Source organism: Thalassophryne amazonica, chromosome 17 (assembly GCF_902500255.1).
Source record: "Thalassophryne amazonica chromosome 17, fThaAma1.1, whole genome shotgun sequence".
Taxonomy (NCBI): Eukaryota; Metazoa; Chordata; class Actinopteri; order Batrachoidiformes; family Batrachoididae; genus Thalassophryne; species Thalassophryne amazonica.
In genome coordinates this window covers 15,897,621-15,914,895 of record NC_047119.1, presented here as the reverse complement: position 1 = coordinate 15,914,895, position 17,275 = coordinate 15,897,621, and the positions used below count along the sequence as shown (strand labels likewise).

The 17,275-nt window shown below is 38.1% G+C and overlaps 1 protein-coding gene and 1 long non-coding RNA gene across 3 annotated transcripts; both read left to right on the top strand.

The window, feature by feature from the left end:
- Positions 1-12: 12 nt before the first annotated feature.
- On the top strand, positions 13-16,156 carry LOC117529459. The gene is made up of 2 exons (XR_004566019.1): positions 13-151; positions 15,344-16,156. It is a non-coding gene; the product is annotated as an uncharacterized LOC117529459 (long non-coding RNA).
- LOC117529458 (calcium channel flower homolog) lies at positions 147-11,656 on the top strand. 2 transcript variants are annotated; one of them, XM_034192253.1, is made up of 5 exons: positions 147-412; positions 5,719-5,791; positions 6,573-6,698; positions 9,758-9,865; positions 11,512-11,656. In XM_034192253.1, exons 1-5 carry the CDS (start codon positions 304-306, stop codon positions 11,597-11,599), a joined length of 504 nt encoding a protein of 167 aa, XP_034048144.1. In that variant the 5' UTR covers positions 147-303; the 3' UTR covers positions 11,600-11,656. The 2 variants fall into 2 exon arrangements, with proteins under 2 accessions (XP_034048144.1, XP_034048145.1); XM_034192254.1 differs by lacking the exon at positions 11,512-11,656 and adding an exon at positions 11,281-11,314.
- Positions 16,157-17,275: the final 1,119 nt, after the last annotated feature.

The window sequence follows — 17,275 nt, the reverse complement described above, 5'->3', positions numbered from 1 at the left end:
GCTAGAACCTTGTGAGCGAATGCTTGTTATTGTTAGTTACATTTATTGCTCAGCGGCAGCTGACGGTGGTGCGTTTCAGCCTCAGCTAGCCGGGGTTAGCTAGTTGTGACGGACAGAGAGGCGGTGAGAAGAAGAGACAAAAAGAAAAGAGGTCTTTTAAAAAAAAGTTTAAATGACTTGTGATATCACCAGCGTAGACCGTTAAGTTGTAGTAAGTCAGGAGTTGGTGTACCGAGACGAGCAAAGTCGTATTTATTTAGTGGTCTGAGGGTGTCGCTTTAGCGAAATTAGCCAGAACAAACAATGAGCTCTGAAGAGGCTACAGCCAACAACAAGAGCGTCCCGGAGGACGACGGCATGACCTGGTGGTACCGATGGCTCTGCAAAATATCTGGAGTTTTGGGAGGAATATGTAAGTATATTGTCGGTGTAACTGTGCAGCGTGCTGTGTGGTTCCGAGTCAACTCGCAAACTACCAACTCGCCCACCCCTAAGTCTTGTTTTGTTTTTGTCTCGTCCGATACCAACTCGTATCTTTGCCAATTTCTCCTCAGAAAGGAGCGCACACATGATATACGTAACCCACTCAATGAATTAATAAAATGATCTTCACGCAATGATAATTTAATGATGTCATTTTTGGTGAGTAGTCGAAGCTAATGTGCGACCAGCGAACTCATCCAAACCTGATTGATTGATCTATTGGAGTTTACTTTGTAAAATCAGTATAAGCACAGAAAGGTGAATATATCAATGATACCCGAATGACACAATAAAGCATAAACGGTTATTTCCATTGTGGTCCTTGTGCACACTGAATCTCATCCATTAATATAAGTAGCAATAAATATGTAATTGGTAGAGGTGGGCGGATCAATCCTAATATCGATAATATTGATACCAACGCTGGTATTGATATTGAACGATCCTCGTGTAAAAAGATCGATACTCAAGCTTTTTTTCTCTCCCGCACGCACTGACTGCTGCACATGCAGATTCATCAAAGTCTACTCTGTAAGAGCAGCGCTGCGCTGTCACACAACACGGAGCAGTGCACCCTTGTATTGTGGTTTGTCAGCCTTCTACCTCAGGAGATTTTGTTTTAAGTTGTGTTGAGTGATATTTTTTAAACAAAAAATGTTGATTGTGATAAAGTATTTATAAAAGTGTAGCCTACAACATATTTAGCACTGAGATTTGGGCTAGAAAATGATGGAAAAGAAGATAAGCTAGTCTTCTGGACTAAAAATCACATTAAAAACAAATTAAAGGGTTGAATTCCTCTTTCATTAGCTGACAATGAAAATGACTGTCTTTCATCCTAGCGTGTACAATGCATTTGATTACTCACGTGAATTACTTTCACCATTAATTACTCTTTTTGGCAAATGATCTGGCTTCATGGGCAATTGCATGGAAAAATATAGCATAGCAGTATATCAGACAAGATTAAAAAAAAAGATTACTTGGGAGTGGGCGAGTTGGTAAAATGGTGAGTTGACTGTGCACTCTCTGTGTCAGTGTAATGGTGGGTTTAAAATGTACTTTGCTTCGGCGGCTGTAGTTTTGGTAACCTGGCACCTAATTGGATGACATGGAGTTTTGCATATTCTGTTTTTTCATTGTATTCTCAATTTCAATATTCCATGATCCTTTGCGCATGTATAGAGTGGTTCCAGTGTCACGTACTGAGATGATCCCCATATACCAGATTTTTGTGTTCATTATCTGCGCATGAGAAAGAATCCGTGACACCGGTCGCGTACGAACCTGGCATTGTCAATGTTTGTGGTTGTTTCCTAACAATTATCAGGAAATTAAGGCCCTTCTTGAAAGGGGATATTGATGGCATGTAACCTGGATGTGATTTGTCCTGTGATTTCATACCTCAAAAAGGGGAGGGGGGGATTCATTTATTTTTGTCAATTGCCAGGACCCGGGCCAATGAAAGCTCTCTTGTGTCCTGTTGTTCCCACACTGCAGCACTTGTTGCTGGATACTGTTTTTTCACTCACTTCTTGAACACCTGTTCTAAGATTAACACCAGACTCACAGGTGCTTTGAGTCCCTCCATCATATCGGCAGTTCAAGGAAATTGCTGCTGGCTTTATAGTTTTTCCATCAGCATTGTAGTCCTCTTTCCTTGGCCTCTGTTCTTCTTTCCGTCAGTGTGATACCAGAGTAGACAGTACCAGTATCACATTCACCCTTGCAGTACTGCATATTCAATAGGCTCTGCATTATTAAGGAGGCTGGATGGCGTTGTGCTGCTGACAATTCATATTAGCGCCAAATATATTTATGTTTTAGTGTTTTATTAGTTTCAGGCTGGCACGCCCAAATGTGAGAGTTCTTCAACAATTGTGATTGCTTCACCTCCAACAGTCCATTTTTTTTGTCCCTGGATTCGATGGTGTAATGGTTTGAGAAAAAAAATTTTTGAGGATGAATACTACTTTGCAAAAGCCGCTGACTCTAAACTTTAAAGCATCGTTTCCACCGAGCGTTCTGGGTCGGCACAGCACAGTTTGGAATGGTTATGCATGGCTTGGCTTGCATTTCCACTGCTAGCAGTACCCTTTGTTTGGTAGGTGGAGCATGGTAGATGTCAACATACATATCATTGAGAGTGCGTAAGCTGTTGTGCGGCCCTGCCCCGTCCACATGAGTGCTTGTTTAGGTCAGGTCAACGATAAACCATCTGCATAGGTTTTGTATCGTATAGGTGTTTCGTCCACACAGTGTAATTTAACTTGTTTTTTTTTTTGTCTTGGTGGATCATTAATAAAGGATTGTTAATCAAGTGAGAGGTTTGATGTCCCCGTACAGACCGAGCAAGAAGGGTTAATAATTTTATTATATGGCGCATTATATATATAGCCCAGCCCTAATATATATATATTAGGGCTGGGCAACGTTAACGCGCTAACGTTGCGTTAATTAAGGTCATTATCGCCGACAATTTTGTTCCTCCCCTTAACGCTGCGGGTTTTTTTGTATTTTTTTTTTTAGCCTTTTATGACTGTTGCTCGTTGCCTTTTATTTTGAAAGCGTCAGTCGGGGGCGAGCTTATGCTGCTGCTTCCTGCTGATAGCTGAGTTCACACAGAAAACGACACGAGGATCGAGAAAAGTACAGGCTATGCAATGCACAACAAAACAAAATGCAGAAAGTCGCCGAACTTTTGAATGGACATTTTCGGTACAAAGTTCTACAGGATCAGGCCCGGATCCAGACCGGTTTGGATCGGTCAAATTATTTTTTTACGCATAGTTCGTCATCGGTAAAAAAAAAAAAAAAAAAAAAACTTGAATAATCTCGAATAACGGAAGGTGTCCCCGCGGTGAACACAGCTTTTCGGTGGTTTTCATGTCAGGCTATAGTCCGTAAATTATACGTATTTTTCCGAGTTTGAGTCATACGGACGTACAAATAAAGTCGGATATTCAGGGTTTGGTCTGTAATAAACTATTACTGCAGCGCGGCTCCACTTTGAAACCATGAACCATTGAAGCAATGCTTCGATCCAGTAGCTCGTAGGTTCTTTGATTCACTGCTCTTCAGAAACGGCAAGCCGCTTCTTAACCCCTCGCAAAGCCATTAAAATATCGTCAGTCACTTTTGTGTGGATTAAAGTCACTAACTGGGACTCTTGTCTTGTTGCTGTCAAGAAACGAGAATCGTCCTCTGTTCCGTTCACACAGCTCGAAACGCTGCGCGGCTGAGACAGTCCGGTCGGAATTAATAACTTCAAAATGAATCGCCGCTTTAAATAAAATGACACCTCTTTCCAAATGTAATACAGACAAGAAACATGAAATCGACTAAAACGTTTTTTTTCCTCCCAAAATGAAACGTGATGTATTTTCTTTTCAAATTACATCCTGAAGTGAAGCACAGCAGCTCTAAGCTCAGATATATGGAAACACATTCATGCCAATGTCTGAAAGGAAATGCTTTTGACAAAAACTACAGATTTTGTTTATTCCTATTTATGTCCAGAGATCAAGGATTCACCATGTAGAGTTCATTATGTACAAAGTTTAAGGATCCAGTGACCAAATTCATATTTATTTACTTTAAGACTCAATAAAATGTTCAATTTCAATTCAATTGGCTTATAAAGTGCCAAATCACAACAAAATCTAAATATACTAAAACAAATACATCACAATTGTACACATATCAAATTGTGATAATTGTGACGTATTTGTTTTAGTACATTTAATCTTGGACATGAATATTATTTTGATATGAAACAAGATAACAAATGACCTGCCAGTGGTTTTATATTTGATTTCATTAGTGTGTTTCAGTTGAAATTTACATTTTCAAATTTATGCAATGTTCATTTACGTTTTCAAATAAAACTGCTTTTAAGCGGCTTTTGAATTCATTTTTGGGTTTCACATATACCATGCAATTAATCATGATTAATCAAAGAAAGTCATTGAGTTAATGCGATTAAGATTTTTTATGTTTGCCCACCCCTAATATATATATATATATATATATAAAAACACACAAACTTACAGTATCGCCTGAATATGCTACTGACGGTGTGGAGTTTGTTTGCTTTCTTCATCTCCATGAAGAACTTGATAACAGATGGTCTGGTCATTAGCTGGTAAGATTTCAATCTGTATTTTTTTTTTTCGATGCTGTGTTGATATACGCTCACGTCCAACTTGGTTTTTGTAATTGTATTTTTAGCTTCCTGGTTTGTAATGAAAATGCACTTTGCGGGCCGAATGTCATGGTAACCAGACCGATATGGGAAAATATCAATCGGTAATCAGCAAATCAGAATGCGCATAGCGTGCCAGCCATATAATAATAGGATTTATTTTCATTGTGAGCAAAATACTGAACAGACGACAGATGGCCAAATGCTGGCTTAAATAAATGGAGCACTGTGATGCTTTTAAAAAAGTTATTTTTCTTCTTGTTGATTGGACAGAACACTAGCGTCCTCTGGTTAAAAGCTGAGAAACACACCCAGAGCAGACAAACATAGAGGACTTCATTAAAAATGCTATGTTTATTCAGTAATTTCCCCAATAAGGAATTAAAGTATTTCCCGATGTTGTCTTCCAAAACTAGGGCATCTTATGTGGATAACAGTTCTCATCAGGCTCTGATGATGGCATTTGGTCAGTTATAACGGCGCTGTTTTGTCTTTTTAAAAAAAAAAAATACATTCATCTCCTTGTTGATTTTAGCCATTTTATGCTCCTGTTATGTGATTGTAGCGCAGTGGTAAACTTTCCATCTGGTAATCTGAGCTTTTGTAAATTGCAGGTTTGAATCCCGTGAGTGGCAGTTATTTTTTATTTAACGGGGTTAATTAACCACGGGGTTCTGTATTCCGTCCCCTTTTATTTATTATATCAACCCAGTGATATTCACTAATTATACAGCTGGTTTCCATCTTATTTTTCTCCACATCAGCCGCGCGATGTGGTGCGACACGTCCCATCTGCTCACACTGTGTTTGTGGTTCCCCATTTCGTTTTTCGTTCGTGGATTTTCTTCTGGTTTCTGTGTCTTTCATGTGTGAAGGGACCCTGAAGAACGTTTGTGGAAACACTGAGAGAAAAACTGACTTCATTCATCCTGTGTTTGCCCTGTTAATCAGGAGCAATGTGTGCCACAGTCTTTGTTATCTGACAAGCAGTCTTCTTGGTCTGTTTACATTCTGTCTGTCCTTTCTTGCAGCCTGTGCCATCTCAGGCGTGTGGAACTGTGTCACTGTGAACCCTTTAAACATTGCTGCCGGAGTGTGGATGGTGTAAGTTTCTAACTATAACAGCATATGAAGTTAGTTCATTCACCTTCAGTTGGTCTCTGTTATATGTAAATATGGTACTAAAATTAAATTCAGTTCAAATAAATTAGTGTTTTTCCTTTAAACTCTGCGCCAGATCTGTTTTGTTTTTTCTTTGGCTGATCATTTATTTCATGTAATGTCTAAGAGGACATTGTTTTGTTTTGTTTTTTTTTCTTCTTTTTTACAGTTTGACAACCTATTATCCTAAGTCATAGTTGTAATCTCATGGATATTTCAAATTGACACATCAGAGCATCACTGTGCAAAGTTACAATTTTTGTAAATGCATCATGCACCTGTGTATAATTTTTTACATCTCTGTGTGGAATTTTTTGTGACAAGATAAAGTTTCTGCTTGGGACTATAAATAAAGATTGAAAAGTTGACATTTTTGCTTGAAAGAAGTTGAACTTACTATCCTTGGTTGGTTGGTAAGGTTAGATCTTACTCGTGTGAAGCACCTAGAGGCAGCTTTTTTGTGATTCGGTGCTATATAAATGAAATAAATTTAAATTGAATTATTCTCGCTACATTTTAAGGCTGTAGATTTTACATAGTTATCGAGAATATACTGACATGTTGCTTTTCTGTCACTGTACTATCTTTGATGGAGAGCCTGGCTCCACTCAATAATTCCACGTACTTCTTAAATATGTTGAATAGTGATGATAGAATTCTTTTCTAAGCAGGTGCTGTGTTTATTTGAAGATGACTCACTGCTGTATCGTCATCCTGTCTCAAGGTTGAACGCCTTTGTGCTCTTCCTGTGTGAAGTACCGTTTTGCTGCCAGTTCGTAGAGTTTGCTAATGCCGTTGCAGCCCGTGCAGACAAATTCAGACCCTGGCAGAAATCCTTGTTCTACTGCGGGTAAGAACAACTACACAGTGTATAAGATTTACATCAACAGAGTCGGTGCTTCATGGACTCATTTAAATTTAGAAAGAATTTCTGAATATTAACATTGCATAAAGTCGTTGGACCTGTTCTGAGAATGTTTGTTTATCTAGAGTTGGGTTCATCAGAATTTGGACAGTGGCACAATTTTTGTGGTTCTGTCTCTCTACAACGCCACAGTGGAGTTGAAATGAAGCAACCAAAAAGTGCTCATAGTGTAGAGTTTCATGTTTAATTCAACTAGGTTTAATACAACCCCTGGCAATAAGTATGGAATCACCTTGGAGGATGTTCATTCAGTTGTTTAATTTTGTAGAAAAAAGCAGATCAGACATGACACAAAACTAAAGTCATTTCAAATGGCAACTTCCTGGCTTTAAGAAACACTATAAGAAATCAGGAAAAATAATTGTGGCAGTCAGTAACAGTTACTTTTTTTAGACCAAGCAGAGGGAAAAAAATATGGACTCACTCAATTCTGAGGTATAAATTATGGAATCACCCTGTAAATTTCATCCCCAAAACTAACACCTGCATCAAATCAGATCTGCTTGTTAGTCTGCATCTAAAAAGGAGTGATCACACCTTGGAGAGCTGTTGCACCAAGTGGACTGACATGAATCATGGCTCCAACACGAGAGATGTCAATTGAAACAAAGGAGAGGATTATCAAACTCTTAAAAGAGGGTAAATCATCACGCAATGTTGCAAAAGATGTTGGTTGTTCACAGTCAGCTGTGTCTAAACTCTGGACCAAATACAAACATGGGAAGGTTGTTAAAGGCAAACATACTGGTAGACCAAGGAAGACATCAAAGTGTCAAGACAGAAAACTTAAAGCAATATGTCTCAAAAATCGAAGATGCACATCAAAACAAATGAGGAACGAATGGGAGGAAACTGGAGTCACGTCTGTGACTGAACTGTAAGAAACCGCCTAAAGGAAATGGGATTTACATACAGAAAAGCTAAATGAAAGCCATCATCACCTAAACAGAAAAAAAACAAGGTTACAATGGGCTAAGGAAAAGCAATCGTGGACTGTGGATGACTGGATGAAAGTCATATTCAGCGATGAATCTCGAATCTGCATTGGGCAAGGTGATGGTGCTGTAAGTTTTGTTTGGTGCCGTTCCAATGAGATTTATAAAGATGACTGCCTGAAGAGAACATGTAAATTTCCATAGTCATTGATGATATGGGGCTGTATGTCAGGTAAAGGCACTGGGGAGATGGCTGTCATTACATCATCAATAAATGCACGAGTTTATGTTGATATTTTGGACACTTTTCTTATCCCATCAATTGAAAGGATGTTTGGAGATGATGAAATCATTTTTCAAGATGATAATGCATCTTGCCATAGAGCAAAAACTGTGAAAACATTCCTTGCAAAAAGACACATAGGGTCAATCTCATGGCCTGCAAATAGTCCGGATCTTAATCCAATTGAAAATCTTTGGTGGAAGTTGAAGAAAATGGTCCGTGACAAGGCTCCAACCTGCAAAGCTGATCTGGCAACAGCAATCAGAGAAAGTTGGAGCCAGATTGATGAAGAGTACTGTTTGTCACTCATTAAGTCCATGCCTCAGAGACTGCAAGCTGTTATAAAAGCCAGAGGTGGTGCAACAAAATACTAGTGATGTGTTGGAGCGTTCTTTTGTTTTTCATGATTCCATAATTTTTTCCTCAGAATTGAGTCCATATTCTTTTCCCTCTGCTTGGTCTAAAAAAGTAACCGTTACTGACTGCCACAATTTTTTTTTTCCTGATTTCTTATAGTGTTTCTTAAAGCCAGAAAGTTGCTGTTTGAAATGACTTTAATTTTGTGTCATGCCTGTGATTTGCTTTTTTTTCTACAAAATTAAACAACTGAATGAACATCCTCCGAGGCCGGTGATTCCATAATTTTTGCCAGGGGTTGTAAAAAAAAAACACATTCACCATTTCAGAATTACAGCTTTTTCTGTGCTCAGTACATCCATTTTTAGAGCCCATAAGTAACTGGAAAAAGTAAATATTAAGGATTAATTTTCAAACAAATCAGTTTTCTTTAGGTATGTCAGGAACATTTTCACGTCACTGAATATGTCTTTGACCTTATGTCAGTCATTAAGAAATATAAACAGTATGGTGTTCTGTGGTATGTGTAAACATTCTCAAAAGAGACAAGTGAGGGAAGCCACAAAGAGACCTATGACGACTCTGAAGTAGTTATAATTTTCTGGTAGTGATTGTACAAACTATGCATTGTGCAGTTTTTTCCTGTTGACCACCAGTTGCAGCTTCATGGTGGGCTGGCACAGAGACAGATTGTCTTAAAAAGAATATGGGAAATTTCAGCTGCAATTTGCTAGAATGCACATGGGAGACCTGAGATGAGATATAATCTGTTTCTTCGATTAAATCCTTCTGTGTTCAACACCACTTGTGCTGTAAATAGTGCAGGAAGCATTAAAAATACATCCAATAAGTGTAAACCAGATTGGACAAACTAAATAATGAATACATACCTTGCAACACAACCACAGCCTGCTGATTTTAGTGACAGCAATTACAGAGAATATCATACTGCTGTCCAACATTGCTTCCTGCTTTACAGGGCTTCTTACGCTTTGATATTTCAAAGTTCCACATGACTGGCATTAAGTCTCTGATTCCCATTGTCACCTTTGTGTCTTTTGATTCTTTCATTTGTCCAGCCACAATCAGTAAGCTGATAACAGCTTTAAAGTGTCTCATGTCTTGTTGAGATCTCTAACCCAGTGTCGCTTCCTCTCCAAGCCTTCATGGTCACACTTGCAAAATCATATAAACCTGTGCAGCTTTCTGCTAGACACGCGAAAATAAAATGTGGACATCAAGCACAGTAAACAATGGGACTCAGTTGTGGTGGTGTACAGAGACAGAGTTGTTGTCCAAACACTTATGGATCTATGGATTCATCTCTACAGCATAAATTGTATGTGGTTTTTATTGACTTCGGTTTTTGTCTCTTGTTGGCTGCGGCCGGCTGGGTGTCGACCCTTCAGGATGGCTCTGTTTCCTGTGTTCTTGAGTTTCTCCTTTACAACCTTGTTTGGAAACGCCATCGCCTTTGCCACAGGAGTCCTGTATGGACTTGCTTCTTTAGGCAAAAAGTAAGATATTTGTAATTTGTTACAAAAATTAGTAATCAAAGAGCATTTAAAATACTGTTGTTTAGGTATTTTTACATGCTATAACAGTGGTTTTCAAACTGAGGTGTTCTTCGGGGGTGCAAGAAATGGGTGTCGAGAACCAGTTCTTTTCGAGAATCGTTAAGACATGATTCGATCCCCCGACATCAATAGCCTTTTGCTTAATGATTCCCTTATCGATCATTCAGAGTAGCTGTTTTTTAGGGTGTTTATCAGGAAAAATTATTATTTCTTTACATTGGTTACAAACCCAGCAGTGGGTCTGTCATCAACCGCTTCTGCAGCGGCTGTTCTTGAAGTTTGAAGCAACGAAGCAGTGGGTCGGAGCACTGCTTCGTTGGTTCATTGCTTCGCTGCTTTTCCGAAGTGGCAAGTTCGCTTCTTAACCCCTCTGAGCCATTTAAAAATGTCAATCATGAGTCGCGTTTGTGTGGCTTATAGTCACTTACTGGGACTCTTGTCTTGTTGCTGGCAAGAAATGCGAATCATCCTCCGTTCCATTTGCGCAGCTCCAAACACTGCGCCGCTCTGCTGAGTCAAGTTAGAGTCCGTCCGGAATTAATAACTTCAAAGCAAATCATGGTTTTAAATCAAATGACACCTCTTTCCAAATGTTGGAACACAGACAACAAACTACAACAGACTAAAATGTTTTTTCCTCCAAAAATCAGACGTCCTGCGTTCTTTATGAATTTCATTGATGTTGACTTGCAGTGCAGCCAGCAAGAGCTCAGCTCAGAGGTTTGGAGTGACTTTCATGCCATTAATGTCTGAAAGGAAATGCTTTTGAGAAAAACTACAGACTTTGTTTATTTTTATTTATGTCCAGAGATCAAGGATCCAGTGACCAATTTCATATTTGTTTACTTTAAGACTCAATAAAATGTTATTGACATAGAAAACCTGTAAAGCCTACTTTTAGTACACAGAAAATTTGCAGGAGGTATTGATAATGGAATTTAAATGTTTAAAAAAAGCAATGTTTAAAATATGGTAAAAGGTAAAAATAGAATAGAAGGTTCTTTTAAAAACACGTTTAAAATGTTTACAAAGGCTGTAAAATGTGTAAATGCGTAGACAGTTTCTTAAAAACACACACATACTTTTAAAATGTGTTTAAGATGTTTAAAAGAATAAAAAGAAACATATGAAGATGTTGAAATTGTGTGTCGTGGGGGGGCAGCTATTCATTTGTTCTGAGGGAGGGCTCACGCTCCCACACTTTGAAAACCCCTGTGTTAGAACATTTCACTTTCAAAAATAATGTTGTGCAATACAGCCTATAATTAATTACTGATGTATTTTGATGTCCTCTTTTTATAACCAATCTCCTAAAACTGGACCTCGTATTAAACCAATTATTCTACAATTTATAGCAAACTAATAAGATTTTGATTTTATGTTTGGATGGTCTCACAAATTTAAGGAGCAACTTTAATCCTGCAAATTAACTTTTGACAAAATAACCCTTGTCATAATGTTTTCATTAACAGTGTCATGTACTCATAACATACTCGCTGTTCCTTTTCTGCTTCTCCTCCCTCTGCCTAACTTTGTATTACCGTCCTTCTCCTGCGTCTTTTCTTTTGCTTGCTTTTCTTTTTTAGGGGAGATGCAGTCACCTACGCCAGACTGCAGCATCAGAAACAGGATGAAGAGAGAATGACGGGGACGACAAACGGGGCCCCAGAGTGAGGCTTCTGCCTTTCCTGTAAAATCTTCCATCCACCATATGTGTACCTCCTTCATTTCATTTTTTGAACCCTCATTGTGGCAGTACATAATTTATTTATTTATTTACTGGAACTCTTGACCTCCTGGTGTTCTGACTTAATTTAATCCACACAGTATGATGTTGGAATCATGTTCGGTACTGGGAGTTTAAGTGGAATTTCTTATTTTGACTTCATACATTAAAGGGGGATTTAGCTTTAATGATTTTTGATTCTTATTTATTTTATCTCCCTTTTGTTTTTTTCTGCTTCGTCTCATGATAACAGGAAAATAGAAGGGATCTCCTCATCGCCTGCTGAGACTTTTGGTAAATCTGAACAGAATTTAATGTGACTAAGAGGTGTTATTTCATGTCACATCATTCAGCCAGATTTTGAGGCTGTGATTTATTTATTTTTTTTTCCCTCTGTAATCTCGCGTGTGAACTGATACTGTAGGCACACTGCAACTTTAGAATCAGACATCGGCTGTGCAACTCAGACAGGTTGTGCACAGAACGCTGTGTGGTCACATCTCTCCTCACACACTTCATCAGATCGATTCTCTAACCGTGTGCACGTCTCTGTACCCACAGCTGCATCTGTGTTAGGGTCGGCATGCAGACACAAAATATACCTCAGGTCTTTGCTTATTTTATCATATTTGAAGAGGATCTAAGACCTAATGTTTTATTTCCAAGGAGAGTGGAAACACTAGTTTTTCGTAAAAGTAACTTGACACACAGCAAATTGTGGAATGTTTGCAAAATTATTTGTTTTAACCTGATCTACCAATCAGCTTTTATTTACAATGTTGTACAACTACAAACAAAATTTAGAGTGGACTTGCATTTTAACAGGTTATATTTAATAAATTTTAGGCCGTGGGTGTTCACAGAGCATCCAGAAAGATGTTTCTCTAATCTTAAAGGGGCACTTCAGAATAATTTGATGTGAAATTTTCACATTTTTCTTCTTTCAAAACAAAAGCTACAGTGGGGCTTAAACTGGATTTTTCTTCAGTATGTGATTATGAAATAAAGCCCCTTCATCCCATAAAGATTTTAACGTGAACTTCACGGATGCAAAAATTTAATTTGACGGTCAACTATTGTGCTCTTCTGATTTTCCGTCTTGATTTTACCTAAATAATAATTTTAAAGTAGCTTTGACTTTGATTACGAGTTATAGGCCTCTACATTTTTATTGTATGAATTCTTGAACAGTGTCTGTGGTGAAAAGATGGGATTGAGACCTTTTTAAGGAACCTGTGGTCTTTGCTTTTCCCTCTTTATTTTCTGTCTTAGTGGGACTGCAGTGAACCACTTTGGAGAATCTGGGAGTTACCTGTGTTTACAAAAAGTTACTGAAAATAAAATGCACACAAGTATACGTATATGATAAAAGCAATGAGCTGCAGATGCTGAAGTGGACAAGTGTGAAGGTATGACCTTTGATAGGTCATAATTTTGATAGGCAGTATGTAGGGGATATAATTTAGTAATTAAAGAATTTGTCTCCTCAGATTAACATGAGCTGCTGAGAGGTAATGTAGGCTCTCCCACATGTGGCTCACTTTGAGATATTGGGCTTTAAATGTGTAGTTCACTTTGATTACTTAATGGTGAAATCAGTTTATTTATAAAGTTCCTTAATTTCTGTGATCTATCATGAATTAAAGCTAATTTTACTGCTGGTAAGTATATCCTGAGAAATGAGGGGGAAAAGTATCTTTCAGTTTTACTTTTTTGTTTACTGTAGAGGAATAATGAATGGTGGGTCTCAGAAGGATATTGGGGGATTCTATGGCAAATACAATGAGGTTTTTTTCCCTTGAGATCTTGCAGACAGCATGGAAGTGCGCGCACACGGTTGAAAGTCTGATGCATTTGATGGAATCTGAGAGTTCAGAATTTCCAATTCCAAAAAATACATGGGTGATTCTTAGACTACGGGCACTTATGTCCTTTGATCATATTGTATGAAAAACAGAAAAAAGGGGAAATTTCACACTTTTATAGTTATCTTTTACAATGAAGTGTGTTAAGAAATGTTCTAGTAGTCTACTTTCAGCATCATTATATGCAAATATTGCCGTTTTGTGCTTGTCCCACACCCCAGACTTTTGATCTTCAATGATAAAAATGAATGGTAAAGAAACGTTTTTCTAATGTTTTAAAATATCTCTGAATAAAATATCAGTAAAATAATCAAAACATAATTGGGGTATTCAATGTCATACAACTGTTGTGATTTTATTAAACAAAATGTAGTTGTCCCACACTATTGCCAGAATTTCCACCACAACACTGTAATGTCCCTTTAAACAGTTTGTACAACCCCTGGCAATAATTATGGAATCACCGGCCTTGGAGGATGTTCATTCAGTTTAATTTTGTAGAAAAAAAGCAGATCACAGACATGACACAAACTAAAGTCATTTCAAATGGCAACTTTCTGGCTTTAAGAAACACTATAAGAAATCAGGAAAAAAAAAATGTAACCGTTACTGACTGCCACAATTTTTTTTCCTGATGTCTTATAGTGTTTCTTAAAGCCAGAAAGTTGCCATTTGAAATGACTTTAGTTTTGTGTCATGTCTGTGACACAACTGAATGAACATCCTCCGAGACCGGTAATTCCATAATTTTTGCCAGGGGTTGTATGAAAGATTGTTTGGGTAGTTTCTATGGAGATAAACAGTGACATCAGAGCACATGTATATAGCGCCAAATCAGTCCGAAGGCGCTTTATATTGTAAGGCAATGGTGTGGTGGAAATTACATTTACAAGGCAAATAGTGCCCATAGTTAAAGAATCACCCACATATCCTCATGTCAATGCCTTTGTGGTGAGGAAAATCATTTTTTGGTCGATTCCTGGATGGGATGGTAGAATTCTATTTCCAGGGTTGATCCAGAGATGCCTGTGCATGGGTTTAACGTGGAAATGTCCTTGCATGCCATCAAACACAGCCCTTGACAGATCCTTAGCCTGGTCTGGGAAATCCCAGATGATCAGGGTCTGAGGACCTGCTGCAGCCTTCACAGCCGTTGTTACAGAACATCACCCCCTCTGCCTGAGCCGCTGTTGAGGATGTCTTGTTTCACCGGAACCCCCATTACCCATCTCATGTTCACGGTTCCTGTTGAGCCTTCATGGGTACCATAGCGGCTGCAGGGCATACATGGTCCCCACTGTAGTTTACCCCAACAGGCTATCCCCCTACATGAGCCCATTTGAGGGCTTAGATTTTAACACATTTATAGAGTTGAATAAGGCTATGAAAAAGTGTTTGTCTCCCCACTGAATCTTTTCTGGGGAACAAAGTAAAAAACACTGTAAATACTTGTACAATTGTTAGTACTGACACTGCAAACCCCTTTGAGAGACGCCTTACCTGTCCAGTGGATATCCAGCAAAATGTTTAAATGTATACAGATTTTATCCTGAGTGCTTACCAATGAGGTCTGTGTGGTGGACTGTTTGTCTGTCACTTTAAGGCTCCAGTGTTATGTCTATTTGGTACTTTCACTTAAAATTGAAGGTCTACGCTGGAATTCCTTTGGCTGCATCATGCCGATGCTGGCAGTTTGCTGTTTGAGGGTAGGAAAAGTCCATCTGAGTTATTATTGCCTCAGAATGTGTGATTTTTATCATTTTGGCCATATAAGTTTGTGAATCTTTTATAAGAATACTGAGGAATAAAATTATAGTAGTGCTGAAGAAAACCTTTTATTTAAATACTAAAAAATGAAAAGGGGCTGCACCCTTTAAAAAATAAATTTAATGACATCTTTTAGGGTTAAAAGAAAGTGGAAGCATAACATTCTCTCATTTTAAATCATTGGAAATATTAATTTTGTGGGATGGGCAATGTTACCTCTCAGTTGCTTCAGAATGGGAACAGTTGCTAATCTGTGCTTGAATGTCCATCAAAAAAGCAACTCCAAATCATTTAAAATGATCTTCAGCTGCTACTTTGAGTCTTAATTTGTGCACATCTGAGCTTGTCTCTTAAACTGTGGGCATTATGGACATGTTTACCAGTTACATACTGAAAAATGAACAGTTGGACTTGACTTTTCTTTGCATTAATGTGAACTCCCACCCACCCACATTTTCCTGAAATTTGGAAATATTCCAGTATTGGTATTTGGGTGGCATGAGTGATACAGATGACATGTTTTGTGTACATGGCTGATAGGAGTTGTGTGTCATTCCTAATTAGAAAGCAGCCAGTAGCGATGTTTTTTGACTGCAGATTCTGCAAAAACTGGTGATGTGTGCTTTTTGTGCTCATTTTTAATCCATATTGCACCTATTTGTATTTTTTCCTGTTGAATATCTGTTCATCACTTCGAGTTTGCGAGTCTGTTCAGAATAAGCAAGTTCTAATGAGAGTTGTTGAAATTTAATGTGTCTTGATTTCGGGAGTAACTGCCCTGTTCCTCACAAACCATGATTTGCCTTCATCACAAATGAGATATGCAGCATTGAGCTTTGTGCGATTTGTGCTCTTGCCTTTGGTGTGTCATTGCTATGAAAATGATTTGAGGAGAAAAAAAAGATGATGCGTGTCCTTATAGTTGTTACTATGTTGAATCTCTTACTCGCTGGTCAGCGATTTGGTCAGTTAGCTATCAGATTGTCAACAGCTCTCAGGTATCATAATCAACAACAACACAAAAGTTGCTCATGCAAAACGTGACTATTTGGCGGTTAATGTGAACTTTGTGATTGGAGCAGAAAAGCATTTGTTTAACAGTTTAAAGACAGACATTTTATTACATCTAAATTCAGTTTTGAAACATGTACACCAGTGATATGCTAAAATGTGACACTACTCAGCAATTCACTATTTAAGTAAACAGTGTTGTTAAAATGTTTTACTGGTGTTTTTTTCCATGTTGGTTTTATTTCAGTGCAGTGACGTGTTTTCAGGATTTACTGACTCCACCTTCAACTGGAAGGCATGTATGTTTTAAAGTATGTTGTGAATCCTGATCCTCCTGGGAATTGGTGCATTAAACAAGTTTGCTCCTACAGATATGATGGCCGTGTGTGTGTGTGTGTGGGGGGGGGGGGTTATATTTGAACTGTTAAATTATGAAGAGAGCACACTCCAGGGTCAAAGTTGCCCAAGCTAAAGCCTCAGGGATGTGACAGTATCATGAGATTGTCCTTCACAAACTATTAACATTTTTTTCCAACAGACAGCCAGCAGAAGGCAGAAAAGTGCTTCCAAAAATTTTTTTTGGCATTTTTTGTTACAAGTAGGCATCTATGCTAGATCAAGTCCTTATATAGTAAGGTTTCACATCAGGGCAATGCCAAAAATAAAAATCATTTTGGGCCAAAATAATAAAAAAAATGGTCCAATCCTTTTGATATGCATATCAGAGTTCAAAAATATATAGTTTGACCTATTTCTGACCTTGCGTTATGTCACAATGACCAAAAATGTGAAAAGGTCAACGCACTTTTTGTGAAGGGTCAAATTCATAAAATCTGTGATGAGGTCCAATTATGCAATTTTATGTCTATGTTTCTTGCACAAGAAAACCAATAAGACAACTACATTGTCAATTTGGTACTAACAACAAAAAATAATGTCAGTGGGTGTATTGAACTTATTTTAAATGGTTCTGATACTTGA